The sequence below is a fragment of the Choloepus didactylus genome, chromosome 8 (assembly GCF_015220235.1).
Source record: "Choloepus didactylus isolate mChoDid1 chromosome 8, mChoDid1.pri, whole genome shotgun sequence".
NCBI classification, from domain to species: domain Eukaryota; kingdom Metazoa; phylum Chordata; class Mammalia; order Pilosa; family Megalonychidae; genus Choloepus; species Choloepus didactylus.
The window spans coordinates 125,200,524-125,221,954 of NC_051314.1; the positions used below are offsets into that span (position 1 = coordinate 125,200,524).

Consider the following 21,431-nt stretch of genomic DNA (forward strand, 5'->3'; position numbering starts at 1 on the left):
AAATGAAAGGAGAGCGAATCCCATCCCACAAACCCAATAGTCACATCCTTTGATGTCTGTCTCACCTTCTGTTCATTCACCTGAGAATTTCCATCTTTCTAATCCCAATGTTCTACTCACCTGACTTTTGTTCTTAGCCTTAGGCACTTCCTATTTCTCTGCAACCACAACACTTTGGTCATGTAGCTCAACGACATTAGAGATTTTGGCTGAATTAAACAAAAAACATATTTTCTTGGCCCATGGGATGGTAGGACAGACCCAGAAACAGTGCAACTGACTGATCCCACCAGCTAAATTGAAATGGACATCAAGCTGCACCCAGAGAAGAGGAAAGAAAGTCACACATATTTTTGATATAGCTTTTCTTGCCAGCCTTGGAACAGAAATGACACCTGACGTCAGAAAACCTTGTATCTCATATAAGGAGATATTTAAGATTCAGAATCTAATTGGTGTTTGAACTTCAGAAAGTTTCCTCTTATAAAGTCTCTGATGGCAGGGAAGATGTTTAACAGGGCTTTGATTGGCTCCCAGACGATGGCAACATCAGGAGTTGGGTGTATATAATACCCTTCCTGCTGTAGGGCCCCCCTTTAAGGGCCAGGAGGATCCTTAAACAATTTTAGGGATCTGAGGCTGTGACCTGAAGACAAGGGAATCAGAATGACCGTGAATGGACTCTGCTTTCTCCAGGGACTTGTCTTTCTCCTCTCCGTGGTCCCTGTGGATGGTCAAGGTAAGCATAACCTCACTTCCTAAGGCCAGAAGCGATCCTCGATGCCAGGGATTTGGGAAATGGTCTTTGGGAAATGGTCTTTGGGATCATGAAGACAAAGCCTCTATATTGACCATTCAGCTTTGACCAAATGTGATTCCTAGTGACAGTGAATGTTGATTTTTCTCCTCTGGGGTTTCTGTTTTTCAGGATCAGCAGGGAGATATTGCAGAGATATAAGGTTGTGAATCTGTGTTTAACTGCTCCCCAACAACATCTAAAAGCCCAGAGAATGTCTGAACACTTCCCAGTTTCCCATGATCGATTATGTCTGAGTGACTACCTCAGGCTAGGTTACTTCTGGTGCCCTCTGTTGAGTCTCTCTCCACCATCAGCATTTTGGTATTTCTGGTCATTTAGGCTATGGACTGGTGTGTGTGTGTGTGTGTGCATGTGTGTGTGTGTGTGCATGTGTGTGTGTGTGTGCATATATGTTTATGTGAGAGAGAGAGAGAGCAAGAGAGATGAATGAAGGGGAGTCTGAAGGGTATGTGTAGGCTAAATGTGTGAGTGGGAATATGTCCGCCCAGCGGAAGTCCATTTTTAAGACACAAGTCCACAGAACTCACACTCTCTAAGCTGTGCTGCTGGTTTTGGTGGCAGAGGTGGTAGTGGTGATAGTGATGATATGTGTGTACGTGTACATGATGAGGGCAGATATGGAGACCTTGCTGCCAAGGAAGAAAGGCTTCACGATATGACCCCTACTTACACCCCAGATAACCCTGCACCTGCTGTCTGAGCCTGACTGAGATTCTTTTTCTTCCCCACAAACCCACAGCTAAGGCTTCTTTCTGCTTTACTGTATGTAGTCTTTCCCCAGCACTGGCTGTGATGTTTTCCTTTCTTGGATTGATGATCCTCAGACCCCATTGTCCAGCAGAGAAACCTGGTGGCAAATGTAGGTACTCAGGGATGGACTGCCATCAACTTTGAAGAACTCTGTGCTTGTGAATATCCTTGTGATGAATTTTCTTCCTCATGGTTCCCCAGACACCACATGATATCTGGTCTGTAACAGCTCCCCTTTGCAGCAAAACCCACCCAAGCCGCCTATGATCATTGTCTCCAGTTGTCATCCACCTATTGTCTCTTAAGTGGAATCACATCAGCTTTCCTACCCCTTCACCCTAATGAAACGACCCCCTGGAAAGGCTGTCATTGATTCCCCACATTGCTAAATTCAAAATTCAATGATCAATCTCAGTTGCTGTTTTGTTGTTGATGTTTGTATGTTACTTGATAGTTCAGTAGTATTCAGCATAGTTGATCCCTCCATCCTCTCAGTACACTTCTTCACTTGGTTTCTAGGACACACACTCTGTTGGGTTTTATCCTACCTCACTGGTCACTCCCAGTGTTTTTTGCTGGGTCAACCTCTTCTCCCAGAACTCTTAATTGTGGAGTGCCCCAAGGGCTCAATTCCAGATCCTCTTTTTTGAAAATATCTCCACCACACCTTGGTAACCACATTCAATATCATGGTTTTAAATATCACAGATATGCCATCAACTCACAAATTCATATCTCTAGCCCAGATCTCTCTCCACAAATCCAAACTTGTATATCCCTTTGCCTACTTCCCTGTTCCACTTGTATATCTAATGCACATCTCAAATTATCATGTCTAAAACTGAATAGCTGATCTCCTCTCCCATAAAAATATTTGCTCCGTATACAAATCAGGTCAAAATATTGGAGTGATCCCCGAATATATTTTACCTCTCACATCTCATATCCAGTCTATCAGGAAAATACTGTGTACTTTACCCGCAAAATATATCCAGAATCTGGCCTCCTCTCACCACCTCCACTGCTACCAATGTATTCCCAGCAACTAACATGTTTTCCCTGGGTAACTCCCAATGTTTCCACACCATACTTGTGTCCCCATTTCTGCCTGTGGACCTACAACCTATTGTCAACATAGAAGAAATTATAATCCTTTTTAAAATGTGAGCACATAATGTCACCAGTCTGCTCAAGCCCTTACGGTGGAGCCACATTTCCCTGACAGTTAAAGTCGGAGTTCTTGCAACGGCTTACAAGACCCTACATGATACGGTCTTGATTTCTGTCTGAACTCCTCCCTTACTACTCTCTCACTCATTCACTCCATTCCAGCCACACAGGTCTCCTTGCTTTTCCTCAAACACAGCAGGCACACGTTCTCACATACACACGTCCTTTGCACCGGATTCTCCCTCTGTCTGGACTTTGCCTTCCATTCACCTCCTTCACTGAGGACTACTTTGCCCACCCTACTTGAACTGCAACTTTGCAGAGCCAGTACTGCCGAACCCCATCAACCTGCTCTACATTTTGGCTTCTTCATAGCACATAAAACCTTCCAACATCTACAAAATTACTTATTTATCCTGCTTAGTTTTTCAATGTCTTTCTCTCCCCACTGGAATTTAAAATCCTTAAGTCTTGTTTTTGCACTACTCTGTCCCAAGTATCTATAATGGTGCCAGGCACTTACGTGTTTAATAAATTCTCTTATTTACCATTTCACTGAACCGATGTATCAGGTTACATTTAACAGAAAATTTCACCAACAATTGACTTTTAAAAATAGAATCTTTTTTTTCACATGGCAAAGAGTCTAGAAAGAGGCTGGGCTGGTTGATCAAATTAACCACTGCCTCATGTATTTAATTAGTTACAGGACTTCTCAGGCTCTCTTTTAGTTTTAGTCAATTTTGATTGATTATAGGAATTTATCCCTTTGCTTTAAGCTTTCAATTTTGTAGCAATAAATTTATATATAGTATTCTCTTATTTTTTATCTCTATTCTATACAGCTGTTATCCATTATTTTTCATTCCTTATTTATGTTTATCACTTTTTTTATTAATCTTTTATTAGATTATTTATAATCTTTTATTAATCTTTTATTAACTTTTCAAAGAACTACCTTTGGGCATTGTAATGCTTTATTTTATCATTTTTCTTTTATCATACTTTATTATTCTGCCCTCTCTTTCTTTTTCCCAATTTAAAGAGATTCCTACTGAATAAAATTTCAGCATCTTTTCCTCTTATAATATAAGCATTTATAGCTATACATTTCTCTCTGTGTACTGCTTTGGCTATATTTCATAGTTTTAAAAAGTGTAAATTGCACTTTAGCTTTGAATCATTTTTACTTTATGATTTCTTATTTGATCTTCAAATAATTAGTCCCATAATTTTAAAAGGTATAAATTGTACTTTGGCTTTGAATCATTTTTACTTTATAATATCTTATTTGATCTTCAAATAACTTGTCCATGTCTTTCTTTAAATTTCTGAACATATGTAGAATTTTTTATCTTTTTGATTGGTATCTAACATAATTTCATTTTGGTCAAAAATGTGATCAATATTATATTTATTTTGCCATTTGCTTAGACTTGCTTTGTGGATGATTTCCTGATCAATTTTTGTAAATGTTTCTTGTATACTTGATAGGAATATGTACTTGCTTTATTGTGTATTTAAGACCTGCTAAGCATGTTAATAGAATTGTTCAAATCTACTAATATTTGTTATTTTTTGTCTTCTTGACTTATGATTTTTTGAGGATTGTTAAAATCTTTCATTACCAAGGTAGATTTTTAAATACTTCCTAGTTCCATCAATCATTGAGTTATATATTGTGTGATTTTTTATTAAGTGCATATAGATTTAAATAATTTTATCTTCCTAATGAATTGAAATTATTTTTCATTATTGGTTTATCTTCTGGTTCCTAAGAATGCTTTTAGTCTTAAATTATATTTTGCCTTCTATAAATATAAATATCCCAATTTTTTTATTCCTTGGTTTTGTCCCATATATTTTTATCCATTTATCTTTAGATTTTCTATTTTCTAACATTTTTGAAGTTTTTCTTACAAAGAGCATTTGACTGTGTTTTTGAAAATATGTAATATGAAACTTTTTTAACTGATAATTATCGTAGCTTTGTTGATTGATTGATTTAGATTATTGATATATTTTCAACTGTTTGCATGAAGTTTGGAAAGTATCATTATTTTTTCAAATGTAACCTTTTAAGAAAATCTGTCTTTCCTTTTTTCTCTCTCTCTCTCATCAGTCACTCTTTCTCCCCCTTTCTGTAACTACTATTACATATTATACCTTCTCATTCTATTTTCCATATCTTTTTCATTTCCTTTCAGTTTTTGCTTTTTGTTGTTGTTGTTGTTCTTTTTTTTCCCCCATTTCCTTGATCCTGTATTCTGCATTCAAGGAAACGGATTTAGCTTCCAGGTCACTTATTCATTTTTTCATCTGTATCTATTCTGCTGTTTAATTTATCCACTATTTTATTTTAACAATTATGCTTTTCATAACTAAAAGCTATATTTGCTTCTTTTTCAAATGTATCTGGTCATTCCTGATAATCTCTTGTATCTTGCATACCTTGTTAATTTTATTTTTTAAACTTTCTGTGTATGGCTATGTTCCCTTTGTATGACAAATTCCATAATTTGAATTTTGGGGGCATCTAAAACTATTGTTTGTTTTATGGTGACTTAGATGCAAGTAAAGTTTGTTGGTACTTGGTATATAGCAATGAACAAAACATAAAGAAAAACCCCTACCTTCGAGGAGTAGCTTCTAGGGAGCATAGACAGACAATAATATAAATATAAAAGTAAATTTGATATTATATTAGAAATTGATATGTTATGTGGAAAGAAATAAAGGAGGGAGCATAAGAGGTGATTGGATGGACAAGTTTGTGATTTAAAATATATTTTTTTGAGATGGCTTCCTTGAGATGGTGGCTTGCCTCCTGCTGGGCTGTATATTTGGTACTCATGAAGGTCTAAACTGGGGATGCTTTCCTTACGGAGAGACTTGCCTCTGCTCCTGCTGGTAACCTGGGTGACCACAATAGCCCCGCAGCTCACATTTGGCCCTTCGATTTAATGAGAATCTCCATTATAGTCCCATGTTGTACCTCAATGCAAGTGAAAGGCATAATATCCCTTAGGAGCACTCCCACAGTATTCACCCTAGAGCCACCCAGATTCTCCTGCTTATTTATATCTCATACATCAGAAGCCCAGTGTGGTCTCATAGCTTGTTCCTTTGTTGTTCTTTAGAAATTTCCTCTATATTCTACAGGGTAACCCAGAGTACCTCGTACACTGTATTGCTAGATATAGGATTCCCTCCATTGTACTCTAATAGGCACCAATATCACAAGCAGTGAATACAGTTCACAGTGAAGCTTATGGGTTAAATAAGGGAGGTAGACAATTAAATAATGACGATAAACCATAATAGACACAATAATTAGAAAAGTAAAGGATGCTTTAGGAACACAGTATAAATTCAACTAATTTACTCTTTTTTTTAATTTAATCAACAAACATTTATTGAGCACTTAATAGATACCAGGCACTGTTTTAGGTACTGGGAATTCAGCAGTATACAAAACAAACTTCTTGACTTCATGGTGATTAAACATCACTCATAAAGGCAAGGCACATCTGGACAGTCACCTGAATCAACTGAATCAACATGTCTGACACCATATAAAGGATGGATATTTTAATGATTCTCTAAATTGTTTCACAATGAATGAATACACTAGTCGACTGGTTATTTCATTTCATTAAGAATTGCTGGCTCTGGTTAAGGATGTAACAAGTCCTATCAAATTAGACTGAAAAAATGTGTAAAATGTTTGTTGTCAGATCTGGCTCTGCATTTATTAGGTTGAACTCACAGTTCATAAATATCTAGATTTTTTTTTCCCTGTTGTCGCTCGACTAGCAAATTGGTTGGTTCAAAGCATTACAAAGAAAGGAAAAGATGACATCCTTTCTCTTGGGCCACTATATTCCAAGGCAAACGGGTCCCAAGTCACAGAGAAATATATTTAAACATAAATGACCAAATATTAACATAAACATAGTTACTAATTCAAACGCAAAATACGTTTGTGGTATAGTCACTGAAATGAATCTGTAACATCATACTTTGGAACAACTGAATCAGTGAGGACCAGCCAAGTGTAAAACATTTTTGCCTACACAAATGAAATGTTTACCAAAAAATTCAATTTCAATGCAGCTATGCTTAATAATATGAGTGCAAAAACACATTTTAAGCTAAGATCTTTCTCCTCTCTTACATTCTGTATTAGTGAGGTTTCTAACAGAAAATAGTGGCACACTCAAATTAGGACAATTTGTGGAGAGGTAAGGACTAATTTCCCAGGAGTAGGTAGAGTGTAGGAGAACCACAAGGGATGGTACAGGAAGCCAGCGTTAGCAGTCACCACCCATAGACCTGAGGGACAGGGGAAGGAAGAGTTTTCTGGAACTGAGGAGAGAGTCCTGCAGGGAAGTTTGCCTTAAAAGGAGTAAGGACCTACTGAGCAAGAGGGAAAATGAGGTGGCTGAAGGGCTCTATGTGCCAATCCCCGTACTATGCAAGAAGACTACAAAAGAGGAGTGTGCCGTTTTGAATGTATTATGTCCCCCAGAAAAAGCCATACTCTTTGATGCAATCTTGTGGGGCAGGCATTTTAGTGCTGATTAGTTTGGAATCCTTTGAATGTTTCCATGGAGATGTGACTGACCCAACTGTAGGTGATAACTCTGATGAGATAATTTCCTTGGAGGCATGGCCCCACCTATTCAGCATGAGCCTTGATTATCGGAGCAGTATATGAGCTCAGACAGAAGAAGTGAGCTTGCTACAGCCAAGAGGGACACTTTGAAGAAAGCACAGGAACTGAGAGAGGAGCTGCAGATGAAAGACAGTTTGAAGACAGCCGTTGAAAGCAGACATTTGCTCCAGGGAAGCTAAGAGAGGAAAAATGCCCCAAGAGCAACAAGAGTGACATTTATGAGGAACTGCAGCCTAGGGAGGAACGTCCTGGGAGAAAGCTATTTTGAAACCAGAACTTGGAGCAGATGTCAGCCATGTGCCTTCCCAGCTAACAGAGGTTTTCTGGACACCATTGGTCATCCTCCAGTTAAGGTACCCTATTGTTGATGCCTTACCTTGGGCACTTTATGGCCTCAAAACTGTAACTGTGCAACCAAATAAATCCCCTTTTATAAAAGCCAATCCATTTCTGGTGTTTTGCATTCCAGCAGCATTAGCAAACTAGAACAAGGAGTAAGTCAGGGTATGTGTCTTCAAGGAATCAGAATCTAGTGTGGTTGACAACTAATCTACTCTTGAATGGTTCAGAAAGGCTTCTTAAAAGAAATAAAATGTAAAGGGATACAATATATTCTACCTTTGAAGCTATTTTTAGATAAAGAGATGAATATCTATAGTTACAGTATCTAGATAATATAACAGAGGTCCCCATATTTGTGTGTGCACGCAAAATATATGTTGATATAATTTATGCCCCCCATATCCTTATTTATTTACTTCTATATTGGTCAAACACTAAGAAGTAAGTATGAAAATTTTCCACTGCCCAATTTCTCCTCCTATTTTCAAAGTTTATAATTTATATATTAATTCAATAATTTTTGATCAATAAGATTCATGAAAGTTGTATGAGTGTGAAAGCCTAGCATAATGATAAAGAGCTTGATCTTTGAAATTAGATTGCCTGGGTTTGAACCTATTTTTGGAATTTTTATTGAAGTATAAAATACATTTTAAGAAGTTGAAAAATCTCAGTAGTACAGTTCTTCGAATTTTCACAGAGAATACATGTATGTTAATAAGAAACAATAAGGAAAACAAGAAACAATATTAACAGAAACAAGAAGCTTACCTCACACCTCCTTCCAGACACCATTCCAAACAAAGGCAACCAATATACTGAGTCCAACACCAAATATTAGCTTGCCTGCCTTTTGGTATGTACGTTTGTGGAATCATAGAGTATGGGCTACTTTGTATCTTGCCTTGTTTATTCAACATTACGTATGTGAGATAATCCATATTGCCACAATTACATACACATATATAGCTACATAACATTCTACTATGGGGCAATATCATGATATATTTATCCATTCTACCCTGGCAGTTTCTGGTTTGTAGCTATTACATAGTGCTTCCATGAATGTTCTCTACATGTCTTTTGATGAATATTAGTACGCAGTCCTGTTGGGCAGATACATAAGAATATGCTTAGTCCTGGGATATGCATATGTTTAGCTTTAATAAATACTACCAAGCAGTGGCTGTACCAATGAACACTCCCAACACTGATGTCTGAGAGTTCTAGTTGCTGCACATCACTAACACTTGATATTGCCATTCTTTTTTCATTTTAGCCATTATGCTAGGTATATTCTTGTTCTGCATCATGGTTTTAATTTGTATGTCATTGATGACTAATTAAGTTGCTCATCTTTCTATTTGGTATTAAGGATCCTCTTTTGTGAAATGTCTGATCTCTTTTGCCCAGTTTCCTAATGAGTTGTATGTCTTTTCCTTACAGATTTGTAGGAGTCATTATGTTTTTTAGATATGAATTTTTTTCAGATATATGTATAGATATGATTAGATAAATTGAGCTTCAGCAAAATTAAAAATGTTGTGCTTCAAATGACAACATCAAGAACGTGAACACACAACCTGCAGGATGCGAGAATGTTTGCAAATCTTATATTGGAAAAGGGACATAACAAACTCTTACAACTCAATACAATAAAGACAAATAACCCAAGTAAAAAGTAGCCAAAGGATATGAATAGACATTTCTCCAAAGAAGATATACAAATGGTCAATAAGCCTATGAAAATACGCTCAACATCATTAGCCTCTAGAAAAGTGCAAATCAAAACTGAAATGAGATAACACTTCATACCCCAATATATCTACAATAAAATAGACAGATAATAAGAGTTGGTCAGGATGCAGAGGTATTGGAACCCTCATGCATTGCTGGTGGGAATGTAAAATGGTGCAAACAATTTGGAAAACAGTTGGCTGTTATTCACAATATTTTCATAAATTAATGTATGATCCAGCAATTCTATGCCTAGAGAAATGAAAACACATGTACACACAGAAATTTGTACCAAATGTTCATGGCAGCATTATTCACAATAGCCAAAAAAAGTGGAAACAACACAAATATCCATCAAACAATGAATGGTAAATAAAGTATGGTATATTTATAGAATGGAATATTCTGTGGCAATACAATGGAATGAAAGTATTGATACATGCTACAGCATAGATGAACCTTGAAAACATTATGCTTAGTGAAGGAAGCTAGTCACTACAGACCACATATTGCATGATTCTACTTGTAAGAAAAGTCCAGAATAGGCAAATCTATAGACATAACATAGATTAGCATTATCTAAGATCCGGTGGGGATGAAAAGTTTGAGCCTGATGGAGTTCCTTTTTGTGGTAATGAAAATGCTCTAAAATTGATTGTGGTGATGGTTGCATAACTCCAATTATACTATCTTGTTGTTGATAATCTGATTTTTTCTTTATTATCCTTAATTAGTCTTGCTAGATATTTATCAATTTTATTAATATTTTAAACCAAAGTTTGAGAGATTTTTCTCTCTATTTCTCCCAGTTGTTTTCTATTTCATTAACTTCTGTTCTTATCTTTATTAATTCTAGCCTTCTCCTTCTTTAGGTTTTATTTGCCCATCTTCTAGTTTCTTACATGAAAGCTTACATTTTTTTTCATTTTCAGTCTTTCTTCTCTTTTCTAAATCTTGCATTGTAGGTTACAAATTTCCCTTAGTCACTGTTTTAGCTGCATTAGAGAAGTTTATTTATCACAAATCTTCATTATCATTATTCACATTCTCTAATTTTTAAAAATTTCTTCCCTGACCTAGGTATTTTTTGGAAGAGTGTTGCTTAATTTCCCAACATTTAAGGATTTCTAGCTATATTTTCTTTGTAATTACTAATTTAGTTTCTAACTGTGGTTAGAGGAAATACTCTGCATGAATTGAATTATCTGCAAGTTTTGGGCACATTGTATGGTCAATTTTGATAAATTTGCATGTTTGCACCCCAGAGGCATGTAAAATCTTTCATTGTTGGACGCAGTGTTCTAAATATATTAATTTGTGGTCTGTTGTTTTACATCTATTATATTCTTCCTTATTTTTTCTGCTTGCTCTACCTGCTATTGAGTCAAAGTTCACTATATTCTGAATTTGTCTATTTCTTCCTTTCATTGTTGTTTTTCTTTATATATTTTGTGTTTTGACTTTTTTTTGGATTTCGATACCTATAATATCTCTTTTAAAGGTTTACCTGATTATAATCATGAAAAATCCCCTTTTGCTCAATTAATACACTTGCTTTAAAGTCTACTTTGTGTGATGTTACTATAGTTACACCAGTTTTCTTTTGGTTAGTGTTTGCCTAGTGTATACATATTTTTTCCATCGTTTTACATTCAACCTTTCTTTGCCCTCATATATAAAGTGAGTATCTTGCAAGCAGCATATAGTTGAATCTTGTTGTTTTATCTAGATTGCCTTTTACTTGGAGTATCTAATCCATTTACTTCAAAAGCAATTACTGATAAGTTGGGTTACCATCTACCATTTGCTTTTTTTTTTTTTTTTTTTTTTAATCTTCATTTTATTGAGATATATTCACATACCACGCAGTCATACAAAACAAATTGTACTTTTGATTGTTTACAGTACCATTACATAGTTGTACATTCATCACCTAAATCAATCCCTGACATCTTCATTAGCACACACACAAAAATAACAAGAATAATAATTAGAGTGAAAAAGAGCAATTGAAGTAAAAAAGAACACTGGGTACCTTTGTCTGTTTGTTTCCTTCCCCTATTTTTCTACTCATCCATCCATAAACTAGACAAAGTGGAGTGTGGTCCTTATGGCTTTCCCAATCCCATTGTCACCCCTCATAAGCTACATTTTTATACAACTGTCTTCGAGATTCATGGGTTCTGGGTTGCAGTTTGATAGTTTCAGGTATCCACCACCAGCTACCCCAATTCTTTAGAACCTAAAAAGGGTTGTGTAAAGTGTGCATAAGAGTGCCCACCAGAGTGACCTCTCGGCTCCTTTTGGAATCTCTCTGTCACTGAAGCTTATTTCATTTCCTTTCACATCCCCCTTTTGGTCAAGAAGATGTTCTCCGTCCCACGATGCCGGGTCTACATTCCTCCCCGGGAGTCATATTCCACGTTGCCAGGGAGATTCACTCCCCTGGGTGTCTGATCCCATGTAGGGGGGAGGGCAGTGATTTCACCTTTCAAGTTGGCTTAGCCAGAGAGAGAGGGCCACATCTGCGCAACAAAGAGGCATTCAGGAGGAGGCTCTTAGGCACAACCATAGGGAGGCCTAGCCTCTCCTTTGCAGCAACCATCTTCCCAAGGGTAAAACTTATGGTAGAGGGCTCAACCCATCAAACCACCAGTCCCCTATGTCTGTGGTCATGTTAGCAACCATCGAGGTACCATTTGCTTTTAATTGACCCACCTGCTTGCCTTTTTCTCTCCTTTTTTGTCGTCTTTTAGATTAAATGATTTTATTATTCCATATTTTAAACTTTTTCTTTAACTTTTCAGCAGCTTTACTATGATGCTTCTAGTTGTGGGTGGTTTCATACCTTTGGGGTATCCTAGGCTTCTTAAATTTTATGAATTGATATATTTCATCCATTTTAGAAAATTTTTATCCATCATCTCTTCAAATAATATTTTGGCTGCATTTTCTTTCTTTCTTTCTTTCTTTCTTTCTTTCTTTCTCTTTCCCTCTCTCTCTCTCTCTCTCTCTATCTCTATCTCTATCTCTATCTCTATCTCTATCTCTCCCCCCCTCTCTCTCCCCCTCTCCCTCTCTCCCTCTCTCCCCCTTTCCCTCTCCTCTCCTGTCCTCTTCTCTCCTCTCTTCTCTCTCCTAGGACTCCAATGCTGTATCTTCACGTTTTGAGCATGTCCCAAATGTCTTTATTACTCTGTTCTTTTTACCATTCTTTCTCTCTATGCATTTAAGTTCTGAAATTATCTATTACTTGAGTTCTAAGTCATTAATTCTGTCTTCTACTATGTCTAAACTCTTTTTAAGCCTATCCTTTAAATTGCTAATTAAGACACTTTTTTTAAGTTGGAGACTATTCCTTTGATGCTTTTTATATAGGTTACAGTGGTCTGTTAAAATTTTCCAACTTTTCACCTTTTTTCTTTCCTCTATTCCCCTAGACACATTGATCATAGTTAAAGTATTTATCTGCTAACTAAATACGTTTATCATCTGTGCCACTTCTTTTACTTATCTCCTTTTTCTTCCATTTTGTTAATGTGTTATGTGAACCCATCACTTTACATACAAGGTACTTTTTAAATTGAATGCAAAAAAAATTTATATTAAAACACCTGAAAGGATTTGCCTTTTGTTTGGATAGGCAGATGGGAAAGAGGGTACTGATCACCCAAATACCTAAATCCAGCCTGGAATTGGGCTGGAACGAGGCTAGGTTGCAGTTTTGGTAACACTCAGCGTACCTCTGGTTTGCCTCTGTTCCTATGTCATGAACTCACAGATTTTTCAATTGAGAGTCTGGGGTATCTTTGGTTGCTCAGCACCAAGAGAATGAGGGAATATCCACTCTGGTTTTTAAGGTATATACCTTAGTTCTTTAGCCTCCTGCCCATCACAGCTTCAATATTGGGCAAATATTTGAGAGGGAAATCTATCAAGCAATAGTGGCCTTCAAGTCACCAATTTTGTCACTCCAGCCCCAAAGTATACTGGTTTCTCTGTCCCAAAATCAGTTCTCTGCCTTGCCTATGCCAAGGTTCTCAGCCATTATCCCATGCACTTAATTGGGAAATTTCCTAAAGAGAGAAAGAAGCCATAGATCCTTGGTTAAACTCTGAAATAATCCCCATTCTTTGTAATTTTAGTACATTAATCCATGTTACTTCCACAAATGCCCAATGTCTTTAATTTCTTTTTACATTATCTGGCTTTTTAAATTTTACCCAGTAGCAGCACTGGCCTGCTGGGGACTGCGTTCTTCATGGACTCAAAAGTTCTAGGCTTGATTCTCTACTTGACTGTTTACTTAAAGTAATGGTGAAGCAACATTGATGTACATTATCCATCACTTTTCTCATGTCTAAAAAGGAGAGAACAATAATGCAGCAAATCTAAGTTGTCTGAATGATTTCAGAACAGGACTATAACCTATCTCTGCTCTGTGGCAGAGTTAAAAATACACAATGTTTTGTTTTTCACAGCTTATATTCTGGTTTCTAAATAATATTTTTTTATGTGAAGTCAAAGCAGAGATTAGAACTTTTTTTGGGGGGGGGGGTTGGTGCATATTCTGTGATTCCTGGTGGAATTTGGCCACAATCAGTATTATCTGACATCATCTCTCACGTAAGGTTGCCCAATTTACTCAAAAAGGAGCACATTATTTTGAATTAAATAGCTAGATCTAGAATTTGAAGCCTGGAATCACAAGTGAAGTTTTCTGAGGTAAAACATGGCCTGTCTCATGGCCCCTTTTCCAGCTCTCAGTGATGATACCAAGAACAATTCTGACTGGTTCTGGATTGATGGCTGCTACCTAAGGCTTCTGATGAGCTCACACCAGTTCCCAACTCCACTCTGCTCTAATCCATCTAACTTCCAGGTCAATGGCAGTGAAGTGGGAACGCTTTGTAAGTAATCAGTCCAGCTACAGGTCCACTACAGTGGCTCTTTGCCTGAACTATCCGGTTCTGCTCATTCAAGGAAAGACATGTCAACTGCTCAGCGTGGAGATTCTGACATTTCCAGTATATTCTTCTCAGACCCTATGCAGAACTCTACAAATCAGGTTAACTCTGATAGGACTATGTAGCAGCTTCCATCTCAAACTAGATCATTTTTGGTTTAATTTAATTTCCTATTCTTCAACCCTACTATCCTCCATGATCACACTCTTTTTACTTGCCCCTTATGCCCCTATTATATTTTCCAAACTTTTGTCTTCCTATGCCATATTCTCAGTATTGTCTTGTAATCAATATTCAATTTTACTAATTCTGTCTGGTGCTAATTTAAGGTGTTATTGCACTCTTTCTTTGAGTTCTTAATTTCAGTTATTGACATTTCAGGTCTCGAATTTTCATGTGATTCTTTGTTATCATTTCTCTGCCAAAATACCAATCTCTTCATTTTATTCCTCGAATATTGTAATCCTTATTTAAAGTCCCTGTCAAATAATTCCGATAACAAAATGCCCTGGGAGTTTCTTTCTAATGTGTCCCTTTTCCTCTTAGATTTTGGGCAAATCTATTCTGTATGTCTGAGTACTCTTGATTGACAGACATTATAAAAGAAAACTTGTACAATCCTTCAGAAAGAATTTTATTTTGTTTCTTCCAGGTACCTGATTTAGTGGCAGGTCACCTTATTTAAAGGGAATTGAAAGGATTAGAAGCTGGGCATCCATCATTATGAGGAATGGCATGCTTCCTTTTTTGGTACAAGTTTTCTGGTTATTTAACAGGGTCCCTTCTCCTACGACACCCTGAATTATAATTTTGTGTTCCCCCAATGCCTCGAGTCAGGCAAAACCTCTGCTGAGCTTTTCAGTTTCTCAGTCACTACCTTTACATTGGCAAATGCCTCAAGAGGAAAAGGGCTAAGTTTCTGCCCTTTACCTCTAAGAGCTTGGCTCCAAAAATTCTTCCTGCCTTGTAGTGCTACCATGCTTCCAAACAGTGTTCATACATTCCAGCTTTTCTGAAGGCATTCTCAGTGCAACGGTTTGTTTAAAACAGGCAGGTTTGTCATCATCAGAAGAGAACAATCCAAAAAGGTGACCTCTGAAGTTATGATAACACCACTCCTATGTTACAGATTTCATCTCAGACTCCTTCACTAGATAATTATTTAGTCTAATTGAATTTCCTGTCCTCGAGCCCTGCTAACCTCTGGTTGTGTTGTTTATCCAGGAAACCAGACCCAGATATTGCCTGGGTGCAATGATTCCACATCTGATCCTGCAGGCTCTGCAGACTCAGAGGAGAGAGATGCCAACTGCTCAGGTGAGGGGTCCCCGGGACCAGGAAGCCCTTCCCATCATGTATAAAGGCCCCCATTGACCTGACTCTCTCCCCTTAGAGAGCAACCAGCTCCGCCTGGTGGACGGGGGCGGTCGCTGTGCCGGGAGAGTGGAGGTCCTTCACCAGGGCTCCTGGGGCACCATCTGTGACTACAGCTGGGACCTGAGCGATGCCCACGTGGTGTGCAGACAGCTGGACTGTGGAGTGGCCGTCATTGCCACCATCTCTGCTCACTTTGGACCTGGATCAGGGCGCATCTGGCTGAATAACCTGAGGTGCTCAGGAAAGGAGTCCCACGTGTGGAAGTGCCCTTCCTGGGGCTGGGGGAAGCACTACTGCAATCACAGGGAGGACGCAGGTGTCATCTGCTCAGGTAAGGTCAGTGCATTGACTGCTGGCTTGGACAATGGAAAGTTCCAAGGAAACTCGTGTCTGAACTCTGTCTGCTTAAAGCAGACTGATGAGCCTCATTTACTTTCCTCTTGCAAGTCTCAACTGCTGGCCTACAATAGCTTTTTTCTAGTGTCACTCCAATTAAAATCAATCCTCACAATTCTGTTTTTTATAATTCTCTTTATGAGAGTGTACATTTGCAACCCACCACTCACATTCCCTTTGTTACATGAGCCTCTCAGAGGGAGGACAAGAATGGAATGTACCTTCCTCCCACTTCTGGAGGGCCAGGGTTTCTGAATGGGGTGTTTCTACATGTACCGTGGGAAACACTGTTTTGCATTGAGGAAGTAGGGAAGCACAGGGCATACGCTAAACCATCAGAGAGGAACTTACAGATTTGTGTTAAATTGCAACTCTCCTTTGCAGATTCACACATAAGTATTCGCAGCTCCTGGGATGGAAGAACCAGAGGACTGTGGAGAAAATGCTCTGACATGTAGGGTTCTCCTTCTCCCATTGTCACCAGGAAAGATTTTTTCTCCCTTTTTTCTTTAAAAACACCATCTGTATAAACTCAAACTTCGGAGAGAAACTCAGGCATACACTGGCAAGTCATTGATGGATGCAGTAAAATACTAATTTCTGTGTTTTATGGTAAGAGGTTATAGCATTCAGAAAGATGGTTTCAGTGGTGCAAGCGAAGTGCATTTGGGAGTTTAGTTGATCAGAACAGAGATAAGAGGATAAATAGAATTTTTGAAGAGGGTGGGAGAAGTTTATAGTAGCCGGGGGTGGGGAGACAATGGCAATGGGAGTGGACAAAGGGCACATAAAAGGGTTCTCTGAGCAGAACTGAAGTGTGGCATGGAGAGTGACTCCATAAAGCTAGTTGTAGGAAAGGAGAAGACCAAATGGTAAGACTCAAAGTGGAAACATGGAGGAGTCCTGAGAGATAGAAGAAATTTAATTAAGGCACTTGCCTAAGAACACAGGGTAACCATACCAGTGAGAAACCAGACAAGGATATATCTAGCTGCAACTTTCAATTTGCCTTAATTCATATAAATTAATAGCTCTCAGAAGGGGCAGTTTTCCTTTATTTGTGCTATCCAGGTCTCTCATAAATTTTTCACAGGGCTTTAAACTGTTTACTTTTTGTCTCTCCCACTAGAAGTAAAATCCCACAAAGAACAGTGTTTTGTTGTACTTTACATTCCCAACACCTACCAAAGTTCCAGGAACATGGCATACCGTGAAAAGATGTTTGGATTTTGAATAAAACAACATGAAAGTGAATTCTCAATATTGCCTTCAAACACCTTTCTCCTACTTACTCCACTCTCCCTGACACCAGAATGGGCCCATAATGCAGGCAGGACCAATAGTCCTTGCCCAGAAATTACTGTCTTCTTGTGGATCGGTGTGACCAGGTACAGGGCCTGGGAATGCCAGTGTCTGCAGTCTCTCTCACCAGTGTGAAGATTTTTCCGAAGAACAAAGACTAAAGGAGAGAGGCAGGGATTAGAAAGGAACTTATGGAGGGAGTGTCCTGGAAGCATCTGGTTCCCTTTCCTCTAGCTTTCCCTTAGGAACCCACCTTGTCCATGAGCTGTGCCAGTTTTATGAATCATGAGTTGGGTTTCTGTCATTTGCAAATGAGAGTCCTGATTAATATACTCTGCATTTTCTATTGAATGCTTTGTGTCTCAACAAAATCCTCAGGCAGTGAGTTGCTTTGCATTGTCTCAAAACTCAGAGCAGGAACTGTTTACAAGGCAGAGGGAGAAGACTCGTTTCAGGAGACCACAGTAAACGCTCATTCCAGGTATGTGCTAACCGTTCCAGGCCTTTCAAATCATGTTCAAACCATGATGGATTCCATTCTCCAGGATGCACAGAGAATTAGGATTCAAAAAGAAGGGCTACCCTGCCAAATAAATCAATGAGTTCATATCCATATATGAGAGGCTTAGATGGACCGACAACAGCATTCAAACTTCTGGGTTTTTGCAATTGTAGATTTTGAAGGCAGAGTAATACATATAACATGGTACCTCATTGTTAAAGAAGAGGAAGAAAAATCCTATTTGTGAATATATTCTTGCATACAGAAAGACAGATTTAAGGAAGGATACACAGTAAAGTGGAGGCATTGTTTATCTTGAGCATCTGAGAAGGGGAAAGAGAATAATTTTTCCCTAGATTCCTATACACTATTAACGTATTATCAAAAAATATGTACCTTTTGCAATTAAAAACTGAGATTTTAAAATCTTTATAATACAAGGGAGACCTATTTAATTGAAGACATGATTGGACCATAGTAACTCCCATCTTTTGATTAGATGATCTTGGCTTATGAGAACAATATACACCTGGACCTGAGTCACACCCAGAATGTATACTGGTTACATTTCATGATTTTTAACACAGTTCTTCAGTCCCTGAGAATAACTGATAGGGATCGCCTGTGCATAGAGTTGATGGTTGAAATTTTTGAATCACACATTTTTCCAAAAATATGTTCTGAAGCTTTTGGATATATATTATTTCAAGAACATATAATTCATATCTCATAATGCTCAACAAATGTTCTTTAGGTGAATGGATGAGTTGCTGAATTCACAACATTACTGCTAATATGGTCACTTCAGGAGCCTTGTCCAGCACAGAGCATGATACCCAGTCGGTGCTCTGAGAACATTCATTGTATGAATTTTACTCTAATCACTGCCCTCGTAGGCTATAAAAGGGTCAGTGTCCCACTGGCCCATGCCAAGAGTAGAATGGTACTGGGTGAGCTATCTCTTTCTCAGAAATGCTTCCAATTTTCATCAAGGACAATAATGCACAAGTGCTTTGGGAGTGTCCTATATCATACTTAAAATTCTTGTCTAAGACAACTAGAGGGGGCTGTAAGCAGATATCCCCAGGGAATTATCTCAGAATTTAGCAAAGAGGTAATGCTATTCAATCTGAACTAAGCCATTAAACCACTATTACTGAGAGCTAGAAATGTACCATTTACTACTGAAAAAAAAATGAAAAGAGTAAGGAGACAGTGAGACCAAAGAGTGGTTTGCATATGTAATTGAGTCAGTGGCTCTAATTCCTTCAGGCACACCTGGTGGTCCTCGGTGGTGGTGCTGGTAGGAGCACTACTTGGAGGAGGAGGTGAGGAAACCAGAGCATGCAGGGTGTGAGAGCCCACAGCCCTTCAGATCTCTTCTGTTCTGGCTGGAGAGAGGGTCATGGATGAACCTCATTCTGGCCAACAATGTCAGCAGTTGTTTTTGGTAATATCACTTCCAGTCTTTAAAGTTTAGTCATTTCCGTTTGGAATTTTTGTATCAGGAAACTTTGCATTTTGGCTTTCTAGGTTGTGCTGGTTTGAACGTATTATGTCCCCCAGAAAAAGCCATATTCTTTGATGCAGTCTTGTGGGGCAGATGTTTTGGTGCTGATTAGATTTGCATGGAAATGCGCCCCACGCAACTGTAGGTGATAACTCGCATGAGATACTTCCTTGGAGACGCAGCCCCACCCATTCAGGATGGGCCTTGATCAGAGGAGTCATATAAATGAGCTGACGGGCAGAGGGGACTCAGTGCAGCTGTGAGTGAAATTTTGAAGAGTAGCTACAGCCAAGAGGGACACTTTGAAGAAAGCACAGGAGCTGCAGATGAAAGACAGTTTGGAGATGGCCCTTGAAAGCAGACTCTTGCTCCAGAGAAGCTAAGAGAGGACAAATACCCCAAGAGTGACATTTTTGAGGAACTGCAGCCTAGAGAGGAACATCCTGGGAGAAAGCCATTTTGACACCAGAACTTTGGAGGAGACACCAGCCAAGTGCCTTCCCAGCTAACAGAGGTTTTCCAGACACCATCGGCCATCCTCCAGTGAAGGTACCTGATTGCTGACGTGTTACCTTGGACACTTTATGGCCTTAAGACTGTAACTGTGTAACCAAATAGACCCCATTTTATAAAAGCCAATCCATCTCTGGTGTTTTGCATTCCAGCAGCATTAGCAAACTAGAACACAGGTAAAGTACAATATTATTATGTTCTAATCAGGATATAATTGAAAATGACCTTATTGAAATACTTTAGGAATCCAGACTGCATTTCATAGACATCAATGCTAGAGGAAAACAGCAGCATGTCTAATTAAAATGTCTTTTAAGTAATTAGATTAATGGTTTTCATGTTTGTATTATTTCAATGATTTACTTTCAAAATGAAACATTTCTGAACATCTAGTATGCTTTCCTTTGAGAAGGACAACCCCTACTGAACTTCTTTGTTACCTACACTTACTTTTACCTAACAAAGCCATAGCTGTAGGCCAGATACCTCCCCAAAGCTCTAAATCCATACTTGAAATTGTTTCCTGTTGTCTTCACTAGATAACCCAAGCATTCTTCAAAATTCTCTCAAAAAAAAAAAAAAGCACACAAGTTTAAATCTCTTAATCATTTCTGATCTAGTTCCTAAATTTTCTTCCTATCTAATGTAATAAGAAGTAAAATATAAATAGCCTGGATGATTTTAGTCACAATAACCTGGTTTTCACCTTAGTCTTCCACTATTTAGTGGGCCTTTTTCTCATGTCTAAATAGGAAATAAATATAAATTGTGATGTTTGGGTAATATTGAAGATTTTTTATTCATTAACAAATATTATATTATTTAGTATTATGATACTGGAACTTAGCTGGTTCCTGGGGATAAAGTAGTGAAAAGATAAACCTAATTCTTACCCTGATTGAGCTTATATTCAATGGATAGATTTAGATCTTACATTGATCAGTTGCTAAGTTCTCTAGATTTTCTTCACCCTAATACAAAATACTCTCTATTCCTCTAATCCTAGGACTGTATCTGCCATCTTTTCTTTTCTGAACTGTGGCTTTTGTCACCTTCCATCTCCACTTTCTCTCTCCTCTGCCTCTTCTACTCCCTTAGCCCTGTGTTGTGGTGGTGAAGGCAGAATATCAAAATGATATCAGTGAGTTATAGAAAATAGTTCTTAAGGATTCAATTGCTTTATTTCTACACTCACAGTGTTGTAAAAGGATTGTGGAAGAGAAATTAAGCATGAGCACATGCTTAATTTGCACACCATAGTAGCATGAGGCATTTTGTTTGAGATAAAGTCCCTTTAAGTCTAACGTGGCACCCTGAGCAATCCGACTGGGGGACTTCCCTGCAGCCCCGACCTGGGTCAGTTCTTT

The 21,431-nt window shown here is 38.2% G+C and overlaps 1 protein-coding gene across 2 annotated transcripts in view; it reads left to right on the forward strand.

Annotated features, from left to right (window-relative positions):
• Window positions 1–610: 610 nt before the first annotated feature.
• Window positions 611–21,431, forward strand: part of LOC119542055 (antigen WC1.1-like) — a 48,721-nt gene continuing 27,900 nt past the window's right edge. For both annotated transcript variants that reach the window (XM_037846542.1, XM_037846543.1), the window contains exons 1-3: window positions 611–739; window positions 15,689–15,781; window positions 15,858–16,172. In XM_037846542.1, coding sequence (XP_037702470.1) covers window positions 667–739; window positions 15,689–15,781; window positions 15,858–16,172 — 481 coding nt within the window. In that variant the 5' untranslated portion in view covers window positions 611–666. The remainder of the gene's footprint in view (window positions 740–15,688; window positions 15,782–15,857; window positions 16,173–21,431) is intronic.